This window comes from Adiantum capillus-veneris, chromosome 9, assembly GCF_014529385.1.
Source record: "Adiantum capillus-veneris isolate H3 chromosome 9, ASM1452938v2, whole genome shotgun sequence".
NCBI lineage: Eukaryota > Viridiplantae > Streptophyta > Polypodiopsida > Polypodiales > Pteridaceae > Adiantum > Adiantum capillus-veneris.
The window spans coordinates 137,214,991-137,242,928 of NC_140939.1; the positions used below are offsets into that span (position 1 = coordinate 137,214,991).

The 27,938-nt window shown below is 44.2% G+C and overlaps 1 protein-coding gene across 2 annotated transcripts in view; it reads right to left on the reverse strand.

The window, feature by feature from the left end:
- LOC147451236 (superoxide dismutase [Fe] 1, chloroplastic-like) overlaps positions 1–15,909 on the reverse strand; it is a 65,840-nt gene extending 49,931 nt beyond the window's left edge. The window contains exons 1-2 of one of the 2 annotated variants that reach the window (XM_086520196.1): positions 15,723–15,909; positions 15,564–15,635 (exon numbers count right to left, since the gene is read on the reverse strand). In XM_086520196.1, the coding sequence (XP_086376322.1) occupies positions 15,564–15,635; positions 15,723–15,803 (153 nt within the window). In that variant the 5' untranslated portion in view covers positions 15,804–15,909. Of the gene's footprint in view, positions 1–15,563; positions 15,639–15,722 lie in introns of both variants that reach the window. The other variant, XM_086520195.1, reaches the window with a different exon arrangement.
- Between the last annotated feature and the right edge of the window lie 12,029 nt (positions 15,910–27,938).

Consider the following 27,938-nt stretch of genomic DNA (forward strand, 5'->3'; position numbering starts at 1 on the left):
GACAAGAGAACAGTCAGATTTCAGCCTTCCGTGCCACCCATTGATGTTGAAAAAGAGCCTCATGATGCATTACCACAAGCTGAAATTGATAATCAGTCGGGTAACCTTAAGCCAAAAGAGGTAGGACCTGATTTTGATGCTCCTAATAAGGATGGACAGCCACCTGAATTGGCTGAAAAAGATTTTCAGTAGCATGATAGAGCTGAAAATGAGTTGCCTTATAATGTAGAACTGTTGCCTGAGAATGTAGATCATTGGGTACGCAGGTCAACTCGTTTGAGAAGGCAACCGCAGAGATTTAATCCCTCTTTGCATCATGTAATTTTGACAGATGAGGGTAAACCTCTTACTTAAAAAGAGGCTAAGTCATGTGAGTCAAGCAGTAAGTAGGAGCTTGCAATGCAAGAGGAAATGAAATCCTTATATGCAAATGATACTTGGGATCTTGTGCCATTGCCTAAAGGGAGAAAGGCTCTTCCTAACAAATGGGTATACAAGATTAAGATTGTGGATGAAAAACCCAAGTACAAGGCAAGATTGGTTGCAAAAGGATATGCACAGAAAGAAGGAATTGATTTTCAAGAAATCTTTTCTCTTGTTGTAAAGCTTACAATTTTACGTGTCCTTTTTGCTCTCGTTGACGTGCTTGATTTGGAATTGAATCAAATGGATGTAAAGACAACGTTTTTGCATGGTGACATTGAAGAGGACATATACATGAAACAACCTGAAGGTTTTGTAGTTCCTACAAGCGAGGAACTTGTATGCAAACGGAAAAGGGCTCTGTATGGTTTGAGACAATCATCACGGCAGTGGTATAAGAAGTTTGACACTTTTATGTTGTCTCAAGGCTTTAAACGCAGCCATGCGGATCATTGTTTGTATACGAAAAGGGATGAAGATGGTAGTCCCATCATTCTTGTTCTCTATGTTGATGACATGCTGCTTGCCGAGAAACATAAGACTAGTCTTGATGCTCTAAAACATAAGCTAAATTCAGCATTTGCTATGAAGGATTTGGGTGATGCAGAGTATATTTTCGGCATGCGTATTAAAAGAGATAGAAAGCTGAAATTGATGTTTTTATCTCAAGAAAGGTACATTGCAAAAGTACTTGACAGGTTTAATATGGCTGATGCTAAGCCTCTTGGAGTACCTTTACCTCCATACACTAAGCTTAGCAAAGCCGATTGCGCAAAGGATGAGGTGGCATTGAAAGCAATGAAGGGAGTCCCATATGCATCAGCTTGTGGTTCTCTTATGTATGCTATGGTTGCCACTCGTCCCGACATTGCTTATGCACTGGGAGTTGTTAGCCGATACATGTTGAATCCTGGCAAAGCACATTGGGAAGCTGTCAAATGCAGTTTGAGATATTTGAAAGGTACACAAACAAAGTGTATTTGTTATGGAAAAAGTGACTTCAAGTTGCAAGGATATTGTGATGCAGACATGGCAGGTGACATGGATACCAGGAAATCTACCAGTGGATATGTATTTGCCATTGCTGGTGGTGCAGTCTCTTGGTGTTCTAGGTTGCAAAAAATTGTGGCATTGAGTACTACTCAGGCTGAATATATATTTCAGCCACAGAGGCTTCAAAGGAGGCCATTTGGTTGGGCAGACTTGCAAAAGAACTTGGCATGCCTGCTCATACACCTGTGTTGGGTTGTGATAGCCAGAGTGCTGTCTATTTAGCCAAAAATGCCATGTTTCATGCGCATACTGTAACAGACTTGGACACTCCAAGTCAAGAATCAACCGCGACAGCACCAAATAAGCACTTCAAAACAATTCACAGATCACAATAGATTTGCACTGGCCCGGCGGAGTTCCGTGCCTAGAGATATTGGCCCCAAAGACTGGCGCCCCTTTCGGTATTTCTTTTTATATTAATCAGATCAAAGTACAAGAGAGTGGCTAGGGTTTCAGTCTCAGACTCTGCGTCCAGATGCTCTCAGAAGTGAGGCCCTCACCACTAATTTAAAGATTACAAGGGATGCCCAAAAGCAGAGCCCCAAAAGCTTTTAGAATAAAAAGCATCAGTTCTCTCTCTCTCTTAGAGAGTCTTTTCTCTTTTTTTTTTTTTTAAACAAAATTCGCGTCGCTCATCATTTTCCAAAAAAAAAATTTCAGCCTCCACGATTTCCGAAAATTAGGGTTTCTGACAGAAATTAGGGTTTCTGTTGTCCGCCACGTCATCACTTTATGACATACCCCCCTCTTGAAAGCATTGTAATCGACCGCGATTATGCCTGCAAAACCGACAAAAGCCATAAACCGTCTTAGCAGAGACTGACTGTTAGTACCTACGTACTAGGAACACACATCTAGCACATGTACAAAATCGACAGTCACATCACACGACGTCACAGGACATCACATGACATTCAACATTCATTCGGATCTTAGACCATGATTTATCAGCAATGTAGCTAGCAATCACATCTAGGTCCAATCGGGACCTCATCGATGTCCGATTGACTAACCCCTATTGCAACCATGTCAAGTAGACCAAAATGCTGCAGTCATTTCGTCTATCAGTTCCTGCACTCACAAGAAGTCAAGAACAAATCAATATCATAATCAGGAATTCCATTTCATAAAGTCATCAAGCAGAATACTGTCAGCTCTCAGTATCCCTAAAGCTCAAAGAGACATCAGTGACTTTAGTATCAAAATCGAGGCATCTGTTGACAAGGGAGCGGAGTGACTCCCCTCTTGTGCATCCCACTGCACCAGATCTCCGGCCAAGCTGAATTCTGGGTTCCGTTTGGAGTAGACTATGCTAAACCAAAACATCGAGGTAAAGATTCACAATCTGAGGAGTATCTGCTAGGTCCTCCTCCTCCATCCACTTCGCATCAAATGCAGGAAAGTTCTTGAACTAAACCAAGAACCGCCTTCGGACTTTACCTTTCTTCGTATCGTTATGTGCCAAAATCTGTTCAGGAACAAGGATCTCCTCGTTTTCTTCCACTTCGGGTTGCTCATCAAGCTCCCCATCATCAGGCACATCACCCTTAACAGGTTTCAAGAGACTCACATGAAATGCATTGTGAATCCTCCAAGTATCTAGCAGTTTCAATCGGAAGGAGACATCATTTATCTTTTCAGTAATCTGGAAAGGTCCGTAGTATCACATACTAAGCTTTGGAAAAAGCCTCTCCTTTCCCTTTTTTCTTTCGTAGGCGTGCCTTCTCAAAACGTAAGAGCACCCAATCATCCTCCTTCAATTTCAAATCGCAACGATGGCGATCCGCTGCCTTTTTCTGTCGTTCTTGAGACTCCTGCAAAGTCTCGCGAACCTTGGCAAAAGCCGTATCCAAATCTCGCGAATATTCATCCGCTTCAAATATCTAATCTTCGTGCTCAGGAAGGATGAAACCTTCGCAACACTTTCAACAATCGCACATGGCGTCTTCCCCGTCGAAGAGTGTATCGTGTTATTGTAGGCAAATTCCACCAAAGGTAAGTTCTTTTCCCATTGAGTCTTCTGATCCGAGATACAAGATTTCAATAAATCTAGAACCACTGAATTGGCAATCTCGGATTGCCTGTCAGTCTGCGGGTGGAACAATGACGAGAACTGCAACCGCATGCCAATGTTCTCCCAAATTGACTTCCAAAACAAACTCGTAAATTTGGGGTCTCTGTCGGAGACAATTGTCTCAGGCATGCCATGTAATCTAAAAATCTGGGCCACAAACAGTCTCGCTAAGTGATCCGGCTTGACTGTTTTCTTCACTGGAATGAAATGAGTCTGTTTGCTAAATCGTCAATAACAGTCCAGATACCGTCGTGACCACTCTGTGTTCTCGGGAGATCAAAAATGAAATCCATCGCTATACTTTCCCAGGGGCGGGTGGGTATGGGTAAAGGCTGTAACAATCCCTGTGCTTTATGCCTGTCAAGCTTGACCATCTTGCATCCCAAGCAACTGCGCACAAACTCTTCCATATCTTTCTTGAGTCTCGGCCAAAAGAAATATCTCTCTACCCCTTTCATGGTGGTAGCAATGCCGCGGTGACCCGTAAAAGGTGGACAGTGACATTCAGTCATAACCTTTTCCCTCAACGGCTGTGTAACGCACAACATAGTCTTTTTCATCAAGTAGCCTTCCCAAAGGGAGTATCCAGCTACTGTCTCCCCATCCCGTATCCGTGTGAAAATATCTGCAAAATCTGTATCTGTGGCATACTGATCGACCATATCCTCGAAGCTCCTATGATGTATCGCAGAAATAGCCAGAACCAACGATTTCCGAGACAAAGCATCTGCCACCACATTCTTATGTCCCTCACATGGACAATCTAGAAGTGGAACTGTGACAAGATATTCGCCCACCGCATCTGCTTTTCCGAAAGCTGCTTCTGTGACAAGAAGTAGCGCAAACTCTGATGGTCTGTAAAGACAGTAAAATCCGCTCCAAGTAGGTAATGCCGCCACTGAGTAAGAGCGTGGATAACCGCCAAAAGCTCTTTCTCATAGATCTGTGCTGTCATCTCCGGCCTAGAGAACAGCTGTCATCTCCGGCCTAGAGAACAAACGGCTCTCGTAAGCTGTGACATGGCCTTCTTGCATCAAGACCGCACCCAGACTACGACCACAAGCATCACAATATACTTCGAATGACTCCTGCAAGTCCCGCAAAGTCAAAATAGGTCCCGTAGTCAATTTCTCTTTCAATGTCTGAAAGGCAGTCACCTCTGTGGGTCCCCACGAAAAAGGTACTCCTTTCTGTGTCAAGATATGCAAAGGGGAAGCAACCTCTGCAAACTTTCGCATGAACCGCCTATAGTACGAACACAGTCCCAAGAAGCTTCTAACTTCATGGACATTCCTCAAATCGGGCCAATCACGGATAGTCTCTATCTTGGCCGGGTCCATTTGCACTCCTGCTGTGCTGACACAATGTGTCCCAAAAAGTGTATCTCTGGTAGGAAAAATTCACTTTTCTTTGCATTAATCACTAACGTGTGATATCGTAATGCCTGAAAGACTTGAAGCAGATGATCTCTATGTTCTTTCTCATTCTTGGAGAAAACAATGATGTCGTCAAAGAAAGTGCCAACAAATAGCCTGTACTCTCAAAAAATCCTGTCCATCATCCGGTTAAATGTTGCAGGAGCATTGGTTAAGCCAAAAGGCATCACCAAAAACTCAAATAACCCAAAAGTCGTCCAAAAAGCTGTCTTGTAGACATCTCCTGGCGCTATCCTGATCTAATGATATCCACTCTTCAAGTCAATCCTGCTAAAGCACGAGGATCCCTGTAACCTGTCGAGTATATCATCGATCCTAGGAATCGGAAATCTGTTCTTGATGGTGATTTCGTTGAGAGTGCTATAATCGATGCACATTCTCCAAGATCCGTCTTTCTTCAAAACCAACAACACTGGAGAGCAATACGGTGAAGTACTAGGTTGGACAAGACCCTTTTCCAAGAGGTCTTTCACTGGGTTCATAATCTTTTCATTCTGTACTCGGCTCACACGGTAAGGTGGCCGATTCGGTGGCGTGCTTCCAGGTATCAAATCAATGGTTTGATCTTCAGGCCCTCTGAAAAGCAATCGCCATGAGTGTGGAGAAAAATCTTGGCGTTCTTTTGATCAGGTCAAAACATATTCAACCTTTATCCATCGTTCAGTTCTCTCCCAAAAGAATGAGTAAGAAACTGAAGTTCATCAAGTACAATCTCTAAGCCCTTCATTTATCAAAGTCGCTTTCTCGGCCCGTAGTCAACCACGGCGTAGTTCTTGTGGTACCAAGGGATCCTGAGTAGAACGTCACTCGCGTGCCCTGAACACCCCTGTCATTGCAAACAAAGTTTGCCAATGCTCGGTGTAATGGCAACATCCCATCCGTGTGCCCGTCGAACTACCTTCGCCTGTGGCGTCAGTCCGTCGGGCGTAATTTCCAAATCGAGCCGCCAATTCCAAGTGAAAAGAAGTTGGCCTTGGCTCCTTCAAAAGAGCTTCCTGATCCTTCACTTTGCTCCAAAAGCGGCAAAGTTTGTACTTTCATTCATTAGATTTGGTGCACGTTCCACGCCATGTGGTACCAGTTCTGCTTTTCTATCTTCCTTTTCTGCCACGTTCCTCAGCTGCTCTCGAACTCTCAGGCCTGTCGTCGTCTTTATCATTCTGTTCTTTCTGTGCCTTATTAGGGCACTTTGCGGAGATATGTCCCTGTTCCCCGCATCCAAAGCACTTCCCCTCTCTGATGAAGCGAGCTCTCTCCTCAGGAGTAAGCTTGAGTCGTGCATCCTTTTTCTCTGGGTTGCTCTTTTTCTTTCTACTTTCATTCCCAGAAGTCTGTTCGGCTCGTTGTGTCATGGCCTCATCTATGGGGTAGGTCAGACTACCAGAGTGAATGGCAAAGCCCCGCTTCGCATGACTCATCAACTCCTGAATAGAAGCTGACTTCTGTTCCAAGCAGTGATCTGGGATCTCTGTAGGTAGACCCAAGGTAAACCGCTCAATCTGTTCTCTAAATGAGATCTTCTTGAATGAAGAGGCGGGTAGAAAAGAGCTCCAAAATCTTTCACAATAAGCATTGATTATATCTTTCTTGGTCATCCAAAGATGGTTCCAAGCAGCTCGTACATCTCGTTCATATTCTTGCATCAACCAAGAAGAAATAAAAAGCTTTTTTAAATTTCAGCCATTTAACTGGCGCACTCTTGTTAAAAGAAGCGTGGACCACCAAGTACGAGCATTCCCCTTAAGGTAAGAGGTAGCTCTCCGAATCTTGGAGTGCTCTGAATAGCGTCCTCCCGCGAAAGCAATGTCCAATTGCTATATAAAAGACAAAGCCTTCGAAGCATCTGAGTATCCTGAAAAGTATCAAACTTGATCGAGTGGCCACCTTCCTTAAACTCTCGGACTTTCTTGCTTTTATCTTCGAGAAAGTCATACTGGTTGGCTTTGTAAAAATTCTTCTTGTTCGCATAAAACTTTCCGTCATCGGAATCTGAGCTGTCTGTAGACGAGTCCTCAGTAGAACTGTCAGTCTCTGGGCGAGATGTAGCCTTCTTCTTGCCCTTTCCGAAGCTTTGTTTCTTGCTTCGCTTTTTACCTTTTCTGTCTTCTTCGCTCGAATCTGAAGAGCTAGAAGAACTGTCAGAAGAAGAAGAAGAAGAAGAATTGGGTACTCCTTCAAATCGAACACGCTTCTTCTGTTTCTTTGCCTTGTCAAAAGTCGATTGACGACCCAAATATCCCGGGAAGTCAGCGCTTTTCTTCTGCTTTTTTGCGGTGCTTTTTGGCTTTCTTTTGCGCGTCAAAAAGCTGAGCAATCCGTGCATGAACCACGTTCTCCAGTTCCTTCTCCGTATATTTCTTGGAGGCAGAAGGTTTCTTGAGAGCGGGTTTCGAGAGTGGTGTTGTGGTTCTCTACCACTCTGTCTGTACCTCTTCCAAAGAGGTCTGGTTCATATATTTTGCCATCTTCAGGTCCTTGGCAAAATTGAGCATCATCTTTGTTGCATCGCCGATCAACTGGCGACGCTCCATCTCTCGCCGCTCCGCCTAAGTAGGCCAAGGCGGGCCATACTCTCTGCCGGAATCTTCGTTGTGATCCCAGCCCGCATCTCCACATGCAGAGGGAGTCGACTGATCATTGCTTGAAGCCATAGGTGCCGCGGAAAAAAAAAATTGAGGATCAGATTTCCCGTAGAAGAGAAATTGGCAGTGCTCTGATACCACTGGAACAGACTTCGACACTCCAAGTCAAGAATCAACCGCGACAGCACCAAATAACCACTTCAAAACAATTCACAGATCACAATAGATTTGCACTCGCCCGGCGGAGTTTCGTGCCTAGAGATATTGGCCCCAAAGATTGGCGCCCCTGTCGGTATTTCTTTTTATATTAATCAGATCAAAGTACAAGAGAGTGGCTAGGGTTTCACTCTCAGACTCTGCGTCCAGATGCTCTCAGAAGTGAGGCCCTCACCACTAATTTAAAGATTACAAGGGATGCCCAAAAGCAGAGCCCCAAAAGCTTTTAAAATAAAAAGCATCAGTTCTCTCTCTCTTAGAAAGTCTTTTCTCTTTTTTTATAAAAAAAAGCAAAATTCGCGTCGCTCATCATTTTCCCAAAACAAAAAAAAAATTAGCCTCCGCGATTTCCGGAAATTAGGGTTTCTGGCAAAAATTAGGATTTGCAAGAATTTTAGGGTTTTTGGCAAAAATTAGGGTTTCTGCTGTCCGCCACGTCATCACTTTGTGACACATACCAAACACATAGATGTGCGGTACCACTTCATACGTCAGGTATTGGAGGATGGTCTAGTCACCTCGACTAAGATCCATACACAGGATAACCCTGCAGATGTTCTCACCAAGAGTCTTGATAAGGCTCAACATGAGCATTGCATACAACTGGTGGGAGTTGGTTAACTTAAAGGCGTCATTTATGCCTTTAAGTGGGAGGTTGTTGAGTTAAAGGCCTAAATAACCCCTTTTTGTACATTTTTATACTTTGTCCAGGTTCAATGTCTGGACACATTTTTTTTAAGTCACTTATAATAAAAGTGGGAAAACCCAAAACTCACTTATTGAGTTTTCCCCAAAAACGTGAGCTCTCTCTCTCTCCCTGCTTTGATCTCTAGCACTAGCTCTCTGCTACTCTCTGCCTCCTGCTTCTTGCCCCAATCATACACTGCATCGCGACGCGCACCTACCAGTACCTTCTGCTTCGCGCTTTCAAGAGAGACAATGGCGATGGACACACAAGAGACAAATGGAAAAGGTTGGCAAGCCCCAATAACTCCAGATGGCATAAACTGATGTGTACAAGATGTGCATGGGATAGTGCATCCTCCCCTCCTATATATAGGAGAATAGGGAGTAGGTAGGGCAGACCAGAAGCCCCAGAGACAATGCACAATAAACCATAAATGAGGAAAAAATGGAAAAGGACCAAAATAGGTCCGGATGGGCAAAGCACTGAGCAAAACCCTAAATGTGCTTGAAGATCCCTGTCCAGCGGGTGTACGGGTGGCCAACCCACAACCAAGGGCCAGTGCATGTGATGTGTGTGAAGCCTGTAGGCAAGGTGCGAAGCATCTGGAGATCAAGAATCTAACACCCCCCCTCAACAACAGATGCGGAGTCGCTGAGAAAGAAGATGCAACACGCCTGGCAAATCTGGAGTGTGAAAAGAAGAAGCGCCAGTCAAATAAAAAACGACGAACTGTCCGGCACCAATGTGATGATGATTGAAGCTAGGTCAGGCTGATCAAGTCGCACAAGGAAGCTGATGGAGAGGCTAACAACAGAACAAGTCGTTGAAGAGGATATATAAGGGAAAGATGGAAGACGAGCAGGGAGCCCATCGGTGGAGGTCGGCAGAAGAGAGAGAGACGGAAGAGAGAGAACCCCCCCTGAAGCAGAGCACTCTGACACAAAAGGATAGAAGGCCAAGGTGGTAAACCCGGCAAACTCCAAGCCAAAAGTGATCTCGATCATAAGAGGGAAGAAGGTGGATGAAACTAGAGGGTGGTGAAGCCATCGGCCTGTGAAGGGCTAGAGATGGCGGTTGCAGACGTCTGTCGAGAAGCAGTCCCATCCTCAGGATTTGAATCCTTCTTGCGGTCCCGCCGTCGTTTAAAACATTTTGCTACAAAATGACCTTTTTTTCCACAATAGATGCAAGTAATGTCAGGGCAAGAAGGTGTACAACCAAGTCCAGACTATCCGGGAGTACTACCACCCCTACTGGATGTAGAGACCAATGCAGTAGAACCTGCAGAGGCGTCTGAGGTGGTTCTGTCCTAAATGCGCGAAGCTATCTGCTACACAGCGGGTAAGAGCTCCTCCCAAGTGATAGGAGTAGGACGCGTGGAGGTAGTAAGTGACTGGAACAAGGAATCATAAGTGTCGGGAAGCTTGAGCTGCAACCGAGTTGCCATGCCCTCGGAAGAGATCTGGTGGCCACAAGCTGCTAGCCCATCATGTAGCAGAAGCATGCCGGAAATGAAGTCCTGGATAGTCGAAAATGACGAGACCTGTAAGTCCATCAAAGTCTTCTCCAGAGCGAGGATCCTTCCGGGTGTCTTCGCCTCGTACATGTTGAAAAGGAATCTCCATATCTCATGTGCAGTGGTGTGAGAGCGTAAAGACGTCAACACGTTGTCCGCATAGTTGATGAGTAAGAAAGAGTAAACTCTGCAATGGTTCATATTCCACTGGAGAGGTTGGGAAATCGCCGGCAAAGTCACGTGATGGTTCAACTTCCAAGCGGGAAGACCAAGGGGCAAGGAGCGGGGCTCCGGCTGTCCAAGATCTACAAGAGAAAACGCTGAAGTGTGGCTGAAAACGCTGGTCCAATGATACTGCTGTCCTGCTCAAAAAACGCTAGGCAGATGGCTGTCCTCCTGCAACAAAAACGCTACAGCAGCTGGCTAAAAAACGTTGAGCAGAGGAAGGGCAGCAGGTGGCGATCAAGGTAGAGGGAGGAAGGGCGAGAGCAGAGGGTGCAGAAGAGGGTACCGTCCACCAAAAACGCTGGGGCTGAAGCAGAAAACACGCTGGTCCCAAGAAAACGATGATGTAGAAACTTCTTCGCAATGAAGTCCTCCGTGATGACCTCCTAGGTGTAGGCAATGGCAGATCCAAGCCTAGAGCTCTGATACCATGTTAGAGTGAGCAGCGGAAGGTGGAGAGAGAGAGAGAGAGAGAGAGAGAGAGAGAGAGACAATGGTGATGGACACACAAGAGACAGATGGGAAAGCCTGGCAAGCCCCAATGACTCCAGATGGCATAAACTGTTGTGTACAAGATGTGAATGGGATAGTGCATCCTCCCCTCCTATATATAGGAGAATAGGGAGTAGGTAGGGCAGACCAGAAGCCCCAATGACAATGCACAATAAACCATAAATTAGGAAAAAATGGAAAAGGACCAAAATAGGTCCGGCCGGGCAAAGTGCTGAGCAAAACCCTAAATGTGCCTAAAGATCCCTGTCCAGCAGGTGTACGGGTGGCCAACCCCCAACCAAGGACTAGTGCATGTGATGTGTGTGAAGCCTGTAGGCAGGGTGCGAAGCATCTGGAGATGAAGAATCTAACAAAGGCAACACTGAATCTGCATAGTAATCCATTGAGCCCTCTACCCACAATGGCCTGCTGCCATGAGTCCGTAATAGTCATACATACCGCTCCCTGGCTACCACCAAGTCCAAATGCAGCTGGCCAAAGTGTCTCATAGCGACCACGCAAAATCTCACCACATCGTCTCATGCGGCTCTCACAAAGATGATGCTCATGAAGCATAAGAATATCAATCTCACCACCCACACGGCATCGCTAAAGCTCCTCACGCAACCGACCCCACTGGCGTTGAAACTGGCCATGAGACAATCCTCATGGATTCAGTGAGAGAAAACCGATGTTGCAACAGCAGCCAACCTCGCTATCTTCGAGGCCGGCCTGGATGGGGAGTAATCTGCATCCAAGCGACCCCGAGATAGGCGTGAGTGTAAAGACTGTCCAACCCAGGCCCAAGAAGAGCGTGCCGTCCGTCGGGCTACCTCCTCTATCCAGGAGTCCTCGTGTATATATACATAGCATGGTAGGCTCTACGTGTCAGCAAAAAGGTATACCACAATGTCTCTACATCTTACTGTGTCCGGAGGTATCACCTTGGCCAACGGCCACAGAATCTGTACCAAGCCTGTAACCCCCAAGTCTCCCAGGTGGTGACTCGTGAGAGAAACTCGAGCCTGAGCCTGAAGACAATCCATCACGAAGTCCAGTTTGTTGAGGCTGGGTTTGGGCCTGTGCCAAAAATCGGGGCCTCCTCCATGGACAGGCCTTCACTAGATGGCCCACCTATCGACAAATAAAGCACTGATTAGGGAGGCCCGAATACTCCACACTCTAGCGGAGCCAACCACTACTCACCCGAGGTATAAAACAATCTTCGAGAGGGTATGGGTGTCTCTAACCAAAACGCGTACTCTAAGTATGCTAGCTGCCTTGGCAGCTACAGAGGGTGCCGTGCGAGGTGTCTCCAAGACGGTCCCAATCTCTAAACCAATCCTGGAAAGGAGCGGGAGGTACTCTCTCCTCAAGCCTAGGAAGCAGACTCAGATGGGAAGGTCTGCCTCCTCTACTAGAACATCGGTAGCCAAATCGAGACCCCACTGCCGAAAATGAGCTCTAACTGCTCACATGGCCAGGGGGCTCATCGCAATGACCTTTGACGCCATCTCGGGAGTCTCAAACTCTATCTGATAGTAGCCGCGTCTGAGAAGCTAAACCTCAATGATCTTGCCCACCTCTGCTAAAAGGCGGGCCTAGAGGAGATCACGCACCTCCCTCTGCTGGGTCTAGAATCTTGCAAATAACAGAGGTGGCCTGAAGGCACGCCACCTCTGCCTCTAAGCTCACTTGCTCTGTCGGTAAAAGAGCAAGTCAGATGTTGGGTTATGTGGAGTCGAGTGAGGGGGCTTCCGTCGAGTCCCTCCGTGACATAGCAAAATCCTCCATTTGTGTCTAATGCTACAATGGATAACAAGAACGGAGCGTAGGCGAGACCAAACACTGAGGCGATGCGGAGGCGACGCCCTTGCTCTGATTCAACAAGAGCCAGGGAGAGAGGAGGCGGGCTTGGGGGGGGGGAGGGGGGGGGGGGGGGGGGGGTTGGAGAACTGCGAGGGCGAGCGGGAGGGGCTGTAGGGGGGTAGGTTCACCTAGCTGAGGGCAGCAACGGCAACGGGCTAGGATAGCGCATTGGTTTACGCACAATGCAGGGAGAGAGGGGGGGGGGGTGTTGGAGAACTGCGAGGGCGAGCGGGAGAGGCTCTAGGAGGCAGGTTCACCTGGCTGAGGGCAGCACCGGCGACGGGCTAGGATAGCGCACTGGTTTACGCACGATGCAAGAAGAGGGGGGTAGGGGGACTGTAGCAGCAAGGAGCGATCACTAATTTAAGCGCAAGCAATGGATACTTTAATGGCTTCAAGCCACAAAAAGTCAAGGAATAAAATCCCCTAATTATAGGACTTCATAACCAAAGGGCCAGGTTCACACTGGCCAGACATAGTGCATACACCTATTTTGATGTCTGGGGAAGTAACACATCCTGTGGTGGTCAGTGAAGTGTCTCTCTTGGCGACACCTCACATGAAAGATATCATATGACTTTTTGTGTCTTTGAGCAATTGTAAAAGTAACAGTTGATTTTTAAGTTGCTTTTTGGCATGTGCGACTGTGCCATGACTAGAAGGCCAAGGGCCTCAATTAGTGATAGCCTCACAAAGAACCGTGGTACGCACTACACTTTTTGTCTTTAGTAAAGAAATACCGCACGGGGAGTGAGGTATATGCTCCCCTTGAACAGCTTAGCTATTGCTAAATTAGCTTTGTCTAAAAGAAAAATAATTTCGAATGAATTATTGGATTTATAAGTAAGAGGGTTTTTTCTCGCTTGAGACATCTGAGTACAAATATTTCTAGAGAAGGACTTCACTCCCGTCCATTCAGAGCGCCACAAAAGACAACCAACTGTGGGCCCATTGGTAGGGTTTGAAGTTCGGGGTAGTGCACACAGACAGGTGAGCTACTCCAACACTTACACGTGTGTAGGTGAGACCACACCTGCAAGCGAGGGGAAACCAAGTACTTTTTTGCTTTTGCATGTTAGTGATTCCATGCTGCATTTTCAGCCTATACACTTGTAATTTTGGAGGAATAAACTTTTCCTATGAAGGGGTCCTCTCTCTCTCTCTCTCTCTCTCTCTCTCTCTCTCTCTCTCAATGAAAAGAGTCTGATTCTATTACTTGAAAATCCCCAAGAGTGCCCAAATGGTGCCTATTCTAAGGGCAAGTACGTGACTATTAACATATTAAGCCCGAAGGCATCAAACGGAAAACTGGAAAATGAGATACGACGAGGCACATCCCCAAACTGAAAAGACAGGTTAAGGTACAAAAGCTCTCCTAAAGAGAGTAAGAAGTGCCCTGGCCTGCTAACTAGAGAGAGGATGACAGAAGCCTCTGAAAGATAGGCACTTCGACCAAAAGCCCATTCAGCAACTGTTGTTCAAGAACCATAGCCACCAAAAGCCACCAGCGGTGAAGCTGACAGAGAGCAACTACAAGAAGCTCGGCGCCGGGCAAATGCCCGTCAATGTGTAAAATCTGACAGTGAAGGTAATAGAGGAACAAAAGGGAGAGAGCAATTGGTGGCAAAGATGGGGGTGAAGAGACAGCTGACACCACCAAGAAACTGCAAGAGGATGGCACAAGGTGGGCAGCACAGCGTTGCACCGGAGTTGACTAGAAGCTTTTAGCCAGAATAGAGAACAGTCTACTTGCTCAAGGTGGCTCCTGAAAACCATAACTGGAAAGGGAACTTCTGGAAGACAGTGTAGGAGGCATTGGAACCAGCATCCAAGTGAAAACCAGCTAAAGAAGCTTGGTAGAGTGAGCAGAGAGAAAAGCAGCTTCCAACCAGCAACCTACAAGCCACAAGAGCAACCGAACCCGAGCGGAAACAATAAAACCCAAAACATGCAAGTGGAAAGAAAAGGAAAGTAAACAAAAGAAAACGAAAGCAACAGAAGCGAAAAAGCAAAACACAAACAAGACAAACTCGAAGGACTAGCTTTCACGCACACAATCGCACGCACACACCCCTGAAAGCCAGCTCTCAGAGGGCAAAAAGAAACCATTTAAACACACAGCCATGCATTGCCCCACCTTCCTTATTTATAGAGACCCTTTCTGTGGCCAATGCAACAGGAAAAAGATGAACTCCAGAAGGAGCTCAAAGAGGCAAAGGTAAATGAATTAGAAAGAAGAATCACGGGTATAAAGCAATGTTGCCATCAACAAAATGGGTCAAACATTTATAGCAATGAAAACCTTGTCCAAGAAGTCACTAGAAAGATAAAAGAGAATTGTTCCAAGAAGACAAGGACTGATTTATTCGAGTAGGAGGTCTTCCTAAAGGTTGGCAGGAAGCGGAGGTGATTGAGCAAGAGGAACCAGAAAAAAGGATGAAACATATTGGAGTACAAGATAATGTCAAGGAAATTTCACAGACCCGTCTCAGTTGTGGACATTAGAAACCCAATGATCACTCTCAAAGGTAAGCATGATCGTCTTTACTATGAGAAGTTGCATGACAAGAGTAAAGGGATGAAGCGAAAATGATCCCTCCTCCCAACACAAATAAACAGCAAGAAACAAGAACTTGCAAAGGTATAAGAAGCGAGAAAACAAGGCAAATGGGCTGTCTACAAGCAAGGTAGAGCAGTGATTGAAGAATTCCGATAGCCCAAGAAGGACATCAAGTATGATGCCTAATCAATACTTAGATAAACTCTTTAATAGGTAGCTCATCCTTTATGAAGTGGTTGTATTTTCCCTTTGAGGGATGCTACTTGGGGATGCCATTCATGGCAGCCCCAAGTGGAATGTATTGATAATGATGTATTTGATTTGTCCTATAGGCCCACTTCGGGCTTCAGAGGATGTTAATATAAATCTCTCTCTCTCTCTCTCTCTCTCTCTCTCTCTCTCTCTCTCTCTCTCTCTGTGTGTGCTTACCATCTCAAAAGGCAACGGTTTGTGATAAAACTCCATTACTACAGGCGTGTAAGATGAGCGCCATTTCCTCGTCTGCTGCAGTGAGAGACAATCAGACCAGGCACGCGATCAGACACGCACACGCTAACACAGGCAATAGAGTGGCACAAGAGGACTTACACGAGCTGAAGTGGTTAATGAGACGGAATGAAAAGGCCATGGAGCTGCTCGAAAGAGGGAGCTACAGTGCGCCATAGCCATGCTTAAGCGCCCTCCTCTTCGGTTTCAAGTTTTCGCGTGTTCGAAAACTTCATTCTATCTGGAACGGATGTATGTTACTGTAGAGACTGAGGCCGGAAATTGCAACCCTGGTGATCGGCCCTGCACACGTCTACCAATTTTTTAATAGGCCTCCTAGAAAAGGCCTTTCTGTTGGAAGGGTGATTTCAAAATAGTCCTTCAATAGGAAGGGCACTCTTTTAAAATGCCAATCGCACACCCCCAACGGGGCTAGCTTAGTTGGAAGAGGGTTGGACATGCATCACCAAGGTGGTGGGTTCAACCCCACTAATCACCCTAGGCGGTATCTCTAAGCAAAGGATGATCTCGGATGCCCAATCGTGATGCGCGGTGCTAGTGGAATAAGAAAAAGTTGACTTGTCAGCACTTTAAAAAATAAAATGCCCTTCACATAATAGGACTAATTTATTATGTAAGTAAGATGGGAACTTGGAAGTTAAAAAAGGCAATTTGGTAATTTATGAACAATTTGATCTTTAGATTCTTTCCCGTTTAAGTTTTGAGCTTTAAAATTTAGCTTTTAACACACGGGTTTGTTTTAGCGTATGATGTTGCCTTCAACATCGTGCTCAAAATAGCACTCGCGCACAAAGAACTCAAAAAATCAAAACTTTGAAAGCAAGTCATGCCAGAAGGTCTCAGCTTTCGCCCTACATAGAGGACTCAGAACTTTAGAAGCAAGTCACCACTTTGGAGTTCAAACCAGGTCCACATGAGTCAAAATAACTCAAGAACTCATGGAATCTCAAAAGAAACTCTCATAAAAATTGAGAAAGGAGACCATGGAATGAAAGCATGAGGAGATCATTCACTTTGAACCGATTCAGCAATTAAAAGAAATTGTCCAAATATGCTAGTCCAAATTGTCTAAATAGTGCTAGACATGGGGCCCAAAGTTTGAAAATTTTGGCACTTCCCAAAATAAGTGCCCATATTTTATTTTGGCCCATAATTAGACAAGACTTATGTCACCTATAGCCCTTGTCTTTATGAATGCATTTATGGTTTTATAAATAAATTTGGATATGTCTTTTGTCAGTTTTGCCCTTGTCTTTATGAATGCATTTATGGTTTTATAAATAAATTTGGATATGTCTTTTGTCAGTTTTGCCACCAGATGTTGATGAAGTTTTAAACACAATTCTTAGCTTATCTTGCAACCTATAATTCCAAATGAGTCCAAACTTTGTGAGCACACTCTAAAGAACACTTATAATCACCCAATATCCAAAGTTTGAGAAAAAAACATATTTTTGTTACCTCCCCTATGTTAGAGGTCTTTTGACGCCTTTGGGTTGTACTAGTGGAAACATACCCCCTTGTTGAGTTTTGCTAATTTTGAATCTCAAGTCTGGGTTTTATTACAAGGTTTGCAAATTTCAAAAGGTTTTGGACTGCTTTGGCAGTTTCTCTTTACCTGTAGCTCCAAATTCTTCCAGTAACTTTCAAATGTCATGAACAAAGCCTAGGTCTACTCAAAAAAATCAAAATGTCATTCCCAAGTGGTGCATAGGCGCACCTATTTTGAATTCCCCAAATTTGACTTTTTGTCCTTTTTCATGTTACCCAAGGTTTGTACGCACAATTAAGATTTCACTGGTAAAAGATTTTAACATTGTGGTCACAGTTGTATCCCAATTCTATAGGTTTTATCATTTTTTTTCCAATTCTATAGATTTTGGATTTTTTTTTCAGTTCTATAGATTTCACTAGTTTTTCCAAGTCTTTCTCTATCTCGAGATACAAGGATTCAAATGACACCAAATCTACAGATTTCAAAAGTTTTTTCCAATTCTTGCTTTATCTAGAGATACAATTATCCAAATGACACCAAAATTGGTATTCTTGATCTATTCAATACATACAATAAGATTGTAAGGTAAATTCTAGGATTTCAATAATGTTTTCCAATCCTAAAAATTTCAGTTTTTTTTTTAATTCAATAGATTTCAATATTTTTTTGCAATTCTTGCTCTATCTAGAGATACAAATTTTCATTAGTTTTTTCAAATTTCAGTAGTTTTTTCCAATTCTTGCCTTATCTGGAGATAGAATGATCCAATGACATGAATTCTACATGTCAAATTTTTTCCATTTCTTTAGCAATTTTTTTCAATTCTTGCTCTAACGGGAGATACAATGATCCAAATGACACCAAAATTGGTATTCTTGATCCATTCAATGTATACAATAAGATTGTAAGGTCAAATGTGGAAGTTGAGTTGCATATGGGTGAATCAAAAATAGGTGCACCTATTTTACAGGTGGCCTCTAGATGTCCAAATTCCACTTTTTTCACATGCATATGCTCCTAGTGATATATGAAGTGTATTCGTGAACTTAGTTGTGAAAATGAGTGTTAGACTTGTCGGCCCAAAGGGCACGTATATTTTGAAATTGGCCAAATTTTAATCAATTTCAACTTTTTCAAACACATATGCAAACCTAATAGGTTTTTTACTTACCCTACTCCTATTTAAAACTAAAAAGGAAAAAGAATTTGAAAAATAACATAACTATTGACAAACCAGATCTTGATTCAATGTAGAGCTCTCAAACTTATCGACAAGCCTCAAACATCCACAAATTTGATCTAACTACTCTAATGTAGCTGGTAGAAACCACTCCTCGACCATGTGCTAAAAGAAAAGAAAGTCTGACTACTATAGATTGATCTAGTGGAAGCTCTAGACAAAGAAATAATGTACGTAGTTTTTACTAGTTTAGGTTGCCTTGTCCCGGTCATGGCACCAACATATGGGTGGACTGGCAGTAGAACAAGACCACATACAAATAAAATTCAATTCATGGGACATAGTTGAACCAGTGCATAGAGGCTACAAGAGGTTGTCAATCCCTCAAAAAACCCAGTCACAACTAGCTACTCTCAAGTGTCAATCTCTAGTGAGTATCAATAACCAAAAGATAGTATTTTAGCCGCAAGCACATATGAGGCACATATGCATGTTTCACTGAGCTAAAGTGCTTCATTGTGGAACCAAACTTTCTAGGATAGTAGACAAGACCAAATAAAACCTCCCTACGATCTCAAATCTCCGATCTGACACTCAACAAAATCATGCCTATTTTCACGGGCCTATTTTTAGCAAGCAATTTTGGCATCTAATACACTCAATAGCTTCGTCCAAGGGAGCTCTATCCTCTCCTATGCTTGAAATTCCAAACGGATGCATAAATCAAGCACAACGAGCAAAAATAGCAAGAAGATGGCCACACCAAGAACATACAAACTTTGAGTGAGTGAACTGAAGAGCTTTCACTTGTGATTGCAATGCCACTTGTGGATTTGCAATAGCACTTCACATGAAGGAGATGCGAGCACGAGAAGCAAGAAGGTAGATAGAGTACTCAAACAACAAAGCACTCTCATTATCCAAAGCTTGGGTTCAATTTATAGAGATTGGCCTTTATACTTTGCCAATGGTCAAAATTTGGTGCTCTAGCCCAATATAGCTCATAAAAATGTGTAAACTATGTGCCCTAGGTAATTGAGTTACAAGATCCAGATGCTCTATAGAGTGAGCCCCCCTTGGGTCACTTATAAACATCACAAGGGTTGCTAAAAGCAGAGCCCCAGAAGCAAGTATCTCAAAAGCAAACTGTCCCAAAAGCTTTAACTTAAAAGCAACCAGCGTAAGCTGCAAAAAAACTGTTAGCCAACGTAAATAACAAAAATTCATACGCAATGCCACGTCAACACCCAATCAACACGAATCATGAGATTTTGTAGAGCTGCCACGTCAACCAGCCTGTCAGGCCAAGGGCCACCCTGGAGGTCAAGGACGGGCCAAGGGCCGGCTGCCAATGGAGATGGGATCCTAGGGGCAAGGCCTATAAAGGGAGGGTGGGCAGAGGATCGAGGTCAGGCAGTCCCAGGGTTTTACACTGGTATCAGAGCTCGGTGGAAGGGGGAGCTATGGAGGAGGGGGGAAAGTAGTATTGCACGTTCATGCATGGCGTGGCAGGTGCCCTCTCTCTCTCTCTCTCTCTCTCTCTCTCTCTCTCTCTCTCTCTCTCTCTCTCTCTCTCTCTCTCTCTCTCTCTCTCTCTCTCTCTCTCTCTCTCTCTCTCTCTCTCTCTCTCTCTCTCTCTCTCTCTCTCCTCAAGGCGTGGGCATGGCCCTTGTATACACAGGAAGGTCGGAGCATCTCCCTTCGGCAGAGGAGTCTCGGTGACAAGCGGGTATGCACCCTTGTGCAAGACACGAGATCGGGGTCGACCTGTAGCGTTTGGCCCATGCCTAGGCTTGGCGAGTGCGCAACGGCAAGGGATGCCAAACGCGTTTCTGCAGCGCTGCCATCTGAGCAAGGGGGCGGATTCTGGAGACGCTTGGTCATCGACATGCGACCGCCATCACCGCAGTAGGAGGTTGTTTTTGTTTTTTTGCTTTTTCCTTTCCCCTTTACACACCAATGGGCGCCCCAACTTGGGCACCCTCCCCACACAAGGGGTTTGTCCCACAGTCGGAGTAAGAAAGCCTTCTTTTCGCCGTTATGCATGGACCATCCATGCCTTGGTACACCATCCACATGCAGGATGTACTACTTTTCAAAACATTTATATGCTAGAATTTGCATTGCTACGGAACAATCAAAGTTCTATGGCAAGTTGGGATGCCGAATGGAGGGAACTTGAGAAAAATCCAAAAGGAGGAGCGAGCGGCTGAATCCCATGACCACGGAGGCCAATGGCATACAGAACCCGGACTCGGCAAGGGTGTCGTCAAGGGCGAGTTGCAACCAATCGGTAGGTGCTGAAAGGCTTCTCTGTAAGCTCGGTTGCGATTTGAGGTCCATTGACACATTGACTGACATGTCAAATTACATGATTACCCAGCTATGCAGTAGCTTTTGTTTTGAGTTTCATCCATGTTTTCAAACATGCTATGTAGCTCTTGCATGCAGGCACAAGCACGGCTTGTGACAGTTCCGTACGCATTCAACTTTTGTTGACTATTTTGTTTGCAAAGAACCACTTTTTGGTTGAGGGATCAATATCAAGCATGGCTTAAGTACACAATACTTCGACAACTCACGTTCGTTGGAGGTTGAAGGTTGATACAAAGGCAACTCAGGCAAGGCCTATGACATATCCGATTACGGTATTCGGCAAGGGCGATCGGTAAGTATAATTTCAAGTAACTGTCTACCATCAGAAACCTTTCAGGAGCAAGGCTCCCTATAGCGACACTCCGATAAACTGTTTTGTGTCTTCCGTCGGTTGTTAATTTTTTATCTCTCCTCGTTGTGCTATCTCGAGGCGGAGGAAAGCAAGATTTCTGGGAGCACGGCTCCATACATTGGATGCATACTCATTTCCAAGCCATTGCAGCTTGCTAGGGAGCAGGCAATATAGGTACATGAAGCATCGTGGAAAAAACATTGACATCCACAGTTAGGAACTGAATGCAATGTTGACCACCACATGAATTTTCACAATGCCACCTTGTCAAGCAAAGGTTGCTTTGAACAAGCAATCTTGGATAATCGCTGACATTTGATAGCTCAATGGTAGATGATATCTTTCTCACTATCGAGCCATGTTATGATTCTCAATGCAAAATTTGGCAAGGTCGTTTCTCTATGAAATTTTGACAAGGTCAATCTTTTTCTACTCAGACATATGTGTGTCACCAAGAGCATCTGTTAGCTATGAGCACTCGGGTTACATTCTTGTCTCATCTATTTGATGAACTTATGTGAAGCAAGGCTTCTATTTATGCATCTTGCATTGCCACTCCCAACGTTCGGCCTATGCTATGAGCATACAAACTTGGGATGGACTTGGCAATATGCTTGTAGGTTATTTCATTACGTGACAGATGGGCATATATGATACACGGGACGTATATGTACATACGGAAGCTCCCACTTGTGCAGCAGATATGGCTATGAGCCATTTTTAAGTGAGTTTTCTTCCACAAACTCTCGAGCCAACTGGTTACAGCAACGACCAGGTTAGCCAATTTTACGTTCTTCTTATTTTTCCATGTTTACATCTTTGATTGGAAACTATTGCTTTTGTGCAAAGCAAAGTGCTTTGACAATTTTACATGACGCAAGGCTTCTCCCTTGTGCCAAGGTACTACCCAATGACTTGGCATCAAGGGCAGTGGCACACAAGTTTGAAAAAACTGGCACAATAGGGAATGTCACCTCACAAAATCCCTACCAGTTTAGATTGTGCAAGGCAGTGATGGTTTTGGTTCTCACGTTTGAGGCCATCACTTTTTCCAAGGGCTTAAAATTTTGTATGCACCGCATGCTAGCTAGGTGGATCCCATTCTACCGCCTCATGAAACATGCTTCTGCTATAACACCAGACACTTTGTCAAGGACAAGATAAGTTATGGATTGTTTACCATGCTTGTTGGTTGCTGTCAACACACAACAACACTAAAAGGAACCTAAAATTTAGACTTCATTTACAGGAAAAGTGACAATGCTAACTCATTCTCATACAATCACGACCCCTGCACGGTCGTAGGTCAAGATGTGTTTGTGTTTTTTTCTCTCTCTCGAAGAATAATGAAAACTTTCTAAGAAGCTTTTGACACATGTTTCACTGGTGAGTCAGCCTGAGCCAAGGTGCTCTAACTCTCAGCTAGAAATTGGGCAAGATGCCATCCAAATTAGTCTTCAATCGGTTCGACGATTGAACACTAATTGCCATGAGGGCTATGAGCCACACACACTGGCTAAGAGCCATTGTTAAATCTAGGGTAAGACCTAATTGTTGGTATTCCTTGGGTGATTGTTCTCAAGATCGAACAGCTCTACCCAGTGGAGTCAACATCACCGTTAATGGACAAGCAAGAATCTTGTCATCCCGGATGTTTAGAGTGTCATTTTGCACTACATGTTTTCAATGCGACGCTCGAGTTGAGTTTTTGATAGCCTTAAATTCCCATCATCTGATCTCTACCACGGAGTATAGATGCAGCAATCAGTTGAGACAGCATGGTTGTCCATAAGAGCGAGGCATTTCACTTGTGTGGATATCCGGCTCCCTCTATAGCACTATGGATTGTGTATGGACATACTGTTTTGGGGTAAGACCCGGCGGGTGATTGCTAACTCTCCCCGTAGGCATTGAGGATCATAGTTTGATCTATCTCAGTTATACTTTCAAGAAAAGCAGCCCGTACTCTACCACGGGGTAGCGAACAAATTCAACTTTTTAATCCAATCATTCTGTACACGGTTGACTATGTTGGTTATCGTTACCTTCTAGTTGAGCAGTTCCTACAAAAGGTCTTACCCAAGGGTTTGACTACGTAGATTCTAACCAACAGGTTTGGATTGCAAAGGCAACACCCACGGTTTCCAGTGCAATGTTGCTTGTTTTTCTACAGGTGGGCGAGGTGCTCCTGTGCATTTGAATTAGTGAACATTCAGTTCAAATCTCCAGGTACGCATCTATTGATTTGGTGTTATTCCAATTTTTAGTATGCTTTGCTTGGTTTTTTCAAGTCATACAAATACGCTTGAAGGTTTCAGTGCCATGCCAAGGGCATGTCGGAATAAAGTATTTGGGCCGTAATGTCCACTATACATCATGCTGTTATGACTTGTAGGGTTTGATTTGGCACATGTTGTCACATGGGATACAACATGGTCTAGGAACTCAAGGAGTTTAGTTTAGCCAGTGTGGAGCATGATAATGAGGGTCCCTCTCACTCTTGTCGCGGAGTGTTGCAGTTACCTCCACATACAAGTACAGCTCGTACTTGATGGATGTCACTTTTCCTTACATCCTTCTTTGAGACATATTCCACATGTGGAGAATATGAGCCTCTAGAACTGACACTGGCGCCCGACTCCTAATGATGTGTCGCAATGAAGTCCCTAGGTGCTTGTCACATCCATTCATTTGACCATTTGAAGCACACAATATCATGCATAATTTCAGTGGACAGAAATTGTCGGGTACTAAGTACAGACTTGTTGCGATAACAAGTGCTGTGAAACCACCTAAACGCGGGGTCATTTCTCATACAGCAAAGAATGCTACATTCATGAGAATGTCTCATGGTTGGTACCTAGGTGTGACTGGGTTGTCACATTCTGTTATGGTCAAACTTTGCTGCAAGACTTTCACATACGTATCGTGGAAAGTCTCGTCATGGAATTGCGGTTCGGATATGTTTGTGTTAAATGCATGCACACTAGGTGTTATGGGCCCTAGTGTTTAACACAAATTTATTCGGAGCGGCATGCAAATTCATGGACTTTATTCTTTTGCGCCCTTTTGCATTGCCTGTGCAATATCTCTTGCAGATTTAGTATGAGTTTACACCCTGCCTTACAAGGCAATGGCTTAGTATAGGTGCCTGGGGTTGGCGGGTCTAAACTCTATGAGCTTACTCTGCTCTAGCCCGCTTTCAACCTAGTTGGTTGCCTCCACTCCATATCGATTATATGGCTGGATACTCACTGTTGAGTCATAGTTTATCATCAGTCCTGGAAGACTGTCTGTAAGTGGTTGGGGAAAAGTACCTCACTCTTTCTGTGCTATTCATCCCGTGATGGATGAGCAGCTTACAAGTATTCTACAGCTTACAAGTATTTTTCTAGTGCTAAAAGATCTGCTAAGAGCATACGTTAGCACAAAGCATTCTGAATGGGCGATTCTCTCCCTATTCTAGAATTTGCTTAGGTTTTCAACTTTGAACACCTGTTGTGGTGGGGTTGGATACCGATTCAATAGTTTCATAAGTCAAGGACTTAGTAGTGTGTTGACAAAGCATGTTGTCATGTAACCTTCATTAGGGGTGAACATTAGTTCTGTGTGTTCCAAAATGTTCAGAAGTTTGCCATGAGGACACTCCCTATTCTATCCCTCAGTAGCTATGAGCTTTTCAAGATACTCACGCGAGTTGGAAATCTGGCTCACAACTTCATGGAAAGTTGCACCAAGGTTTTCTTGCATTTTTCCAGTATCTTCAGAAAGTTTGAAAATTGGTTATGTCTTTAGACACCTTCTAGTTGTGGTTACTCCTTTAAAGTACTCAAGTGAGTTTATTGAGTTACCATTTAGATACAAGTGGTTGCAAAAGGACAATAATGTTGAAAATCAAGATGTTGCTCTTGGTTTCATTGAACCTCCTCACTGCATCAAGACAACTGGCCCGATAAGGGATGCCAATAAGGAAAACATCAGTGTTCTTACGAAGAGACTATCGCTTGTGTTTTCGAGGACGAAAATGCTTCTCGAAGGAGGGAGTAATGTCAGGCCAAGGGCCACAGGCCAAGGGCCACCCTGGAGGTCAAGGATCGGGGGCCAAGGGCCGGCTGCCAATGGAGATGGGATCCTAGGGGCAAGGCCTATAAAGGGAGGTTGGGCGGAGGATGGAGGTCAGGCAGTCCCAGGGTTTTACACTCTCTCCAAGGGGGGAGTAATGTCAAGCCAAGGGCCACCCTGGAGGTCAAGGACCGGGCCAAGGGCCGACTGCCAATGGAGATGGGATAGTAGGGGCAAGGCCTATAAAGGGAGGTTGGGCGGAGGATCGATGTCAGGCAGTCCCATGGTTTTACACAGTCATTGTGCAATGGGGGAATCCGTACTGACAGCCACGTCAACATGAAATGCGAGCGTTCGTACTGTGTGTGTCTTGGCACTACCACATCATCAATTTGTGACACCTATAAAGGTAGCCATGAGGCTCATGAGAAGAAGCAAGAAGACACAAGCAGAGCACACGTTAACAAACAACAGACTCTAGCATTTTCTTCACCAACTTGACCAACATCCCCAATCTACTCACTAGAGGCTCACATATACAACAATAAAACTAATTATAGTTGTGAATACCACTTCATTTGTATGCAATCCCACTTTTAGTGGCTTGTGTTAGTTTACCTGCTCTAACACACTCTCTCTCTTCTAAGATATAATAATAAGATCATATCATGTTGGAAGCGCTCCTAGTAACATTGCAATCTTGTCTTCCTCTTTTACATTGAATGTAAAGTAACAATTGCAATTTTGTCTTTATCTTTAACTTTACATTGAATGTAGGCAAATTGTGTGACTAGGCTTTTACGTATATCAATGAGACTTGCAATGTTGCCTCCACTCTCCATGGTAAGCTTATTGCCATTTAAAACGGACTCTAATTTTCTTTGCCCTCACCCAATTTTTCTCCATAATATCCAAAGCATCAAAAGCACATGTGTACTCATCAACAAAGTGTACATAATTTTCTTACAAGCTTGTGATAATGATACATAGTGCTTGTTCATCTTTAGCTTATAGTTTTGCAGTAATTTAATAATATGAAACCCTAGTTTGTGTTGGATCAAGCTTGAGTTGCTTATTTAGGGATATTTTTATAATGACCCACATATAATAAAAATAAAAAAATCTATGAGATAACCTTACATTTTGTCTGCCATGTGTGGAATCCCTGACCATTGAATTTCTCAATGCCCTTCTCTCTCTAATAATGACAATTGGAGTGGTCTTGACAACTTAGCAATTGATTTTTCCAATAGGTGTCATTGCCAAGATTCCTTACACTTGCAATATGACCAAGCCAGTTTTATGGATAAGGGATATGTACATTTATTATTCAAATTCTCATTACGAGCTATCGTCATTTATGCCAGCCGGCCAATGTGTATTCATTTTTTAGCATTAAAAATCTATAAATAAAATACGTGCAAGAGGGAAATGCTCACTCTTGCATGGGGGGAGATTGCACCCAGCGTCTGTGTCTTTCTTCTCTCCTCTCCTCTCTTCTCTCTCGTCGTGCCGGTGTAGAACTCCGCTCTAGGGGGTGCGCCTGCACGTGCTCTCTTGCTCTCTCCCTCTCTCTGTTTGCATGCAATCCCATTCATGTGCTTTGCAATTTGCCAGCAGGTATGCAAATTCATGGTTTTATTACTTGTAGCATGTTGTTCTTGGCATTTTGCAGGGCTTGAGATGCTTTCGTTTGTAGCAGTCATGTCCATAGAGAATGATAACATACAAATCCATGGTAGAGACTATTATGCTTTCGATGCTCATGGTTTGAGAGAGAGAGAGAGAGAGAGAGAGAGAGAGAGAGAAGTTGAGATATCTTCCTCTATTTTTCTTCAAATTTTGATGTCACTTTGATGCCCTTGTATCGGCACTATTGGACCCAAAAATAGAGCTTACACACACACTTATGGCTAGTTCTGGCATGATTGAAATCTCCTTAAATTTTATTTTGTTGGGACTATTAGTCGGGGGTTTCCAGGGTGTACTACCGGCTCGTGTTAATAAAAAAAAAAATTGAGGACCTTATGGTATCTATACCTTGTAAAATTGGGTGGACCTTTTGCCCTGCTAGGATAAGCTGTGAAATAAGGTCTTGTATTTACTAAGGTGGGACTGTACCGGTACCTAACCTTGTAGTTAATTGAGGTTATATGGGTGTGGCAGGTTTCATGACTCTGCATTAGTTGGTTTTTTCTACTTTAACCATGATGGATCCCTCCTAGAAGGTCTATGCTAATATCTCATTCCCCTTTCTCTCTTGTGCTCTCTCCCTTCTGTGTACATGCGGCGTGGTTTAACTCCACTTCTAGTGAAGGGGCCTATTGTACTGCACTCACGATTGGCTGCCACTAGCTCCATAGTTCCCCTATTTTTCTCTCTCTCTCCCCCTGTCTACCTCTATACCTGGTAGCGCAATGCTGCTCCTGTAACCTACTAAGGATGGGCCCGCTTTACAACCATGAAGAGGATGTTACCTGCTCCTAAACCCTATAAAAGGTGAGCTTTTCTAGCTCACTTAGCATTGGTAGTGTATGCGTGCATTCTTGGTGTATCTATCTCCATATTAGCACTATTTATGACCTGGTCTACTAAGTGGTATTGTTAAGTATTGGAACTATGGCAAAGGGCAAGGAGAAGCATGCCATTCTGGAGCTAGCCACTCCAACTCAATCTCAAGCGAATGTTGGCATTAAAATGGATTCCTATCCGGCAATATGATGGTATTATTCTTTGATTGGTTTCTCATGCACATAGAGGACTTGTATGGAAGGAAAATACTTGATGTGGTTGACCCTCTGGAGAGTTGAATACCGTTACCTATTAGTTTCG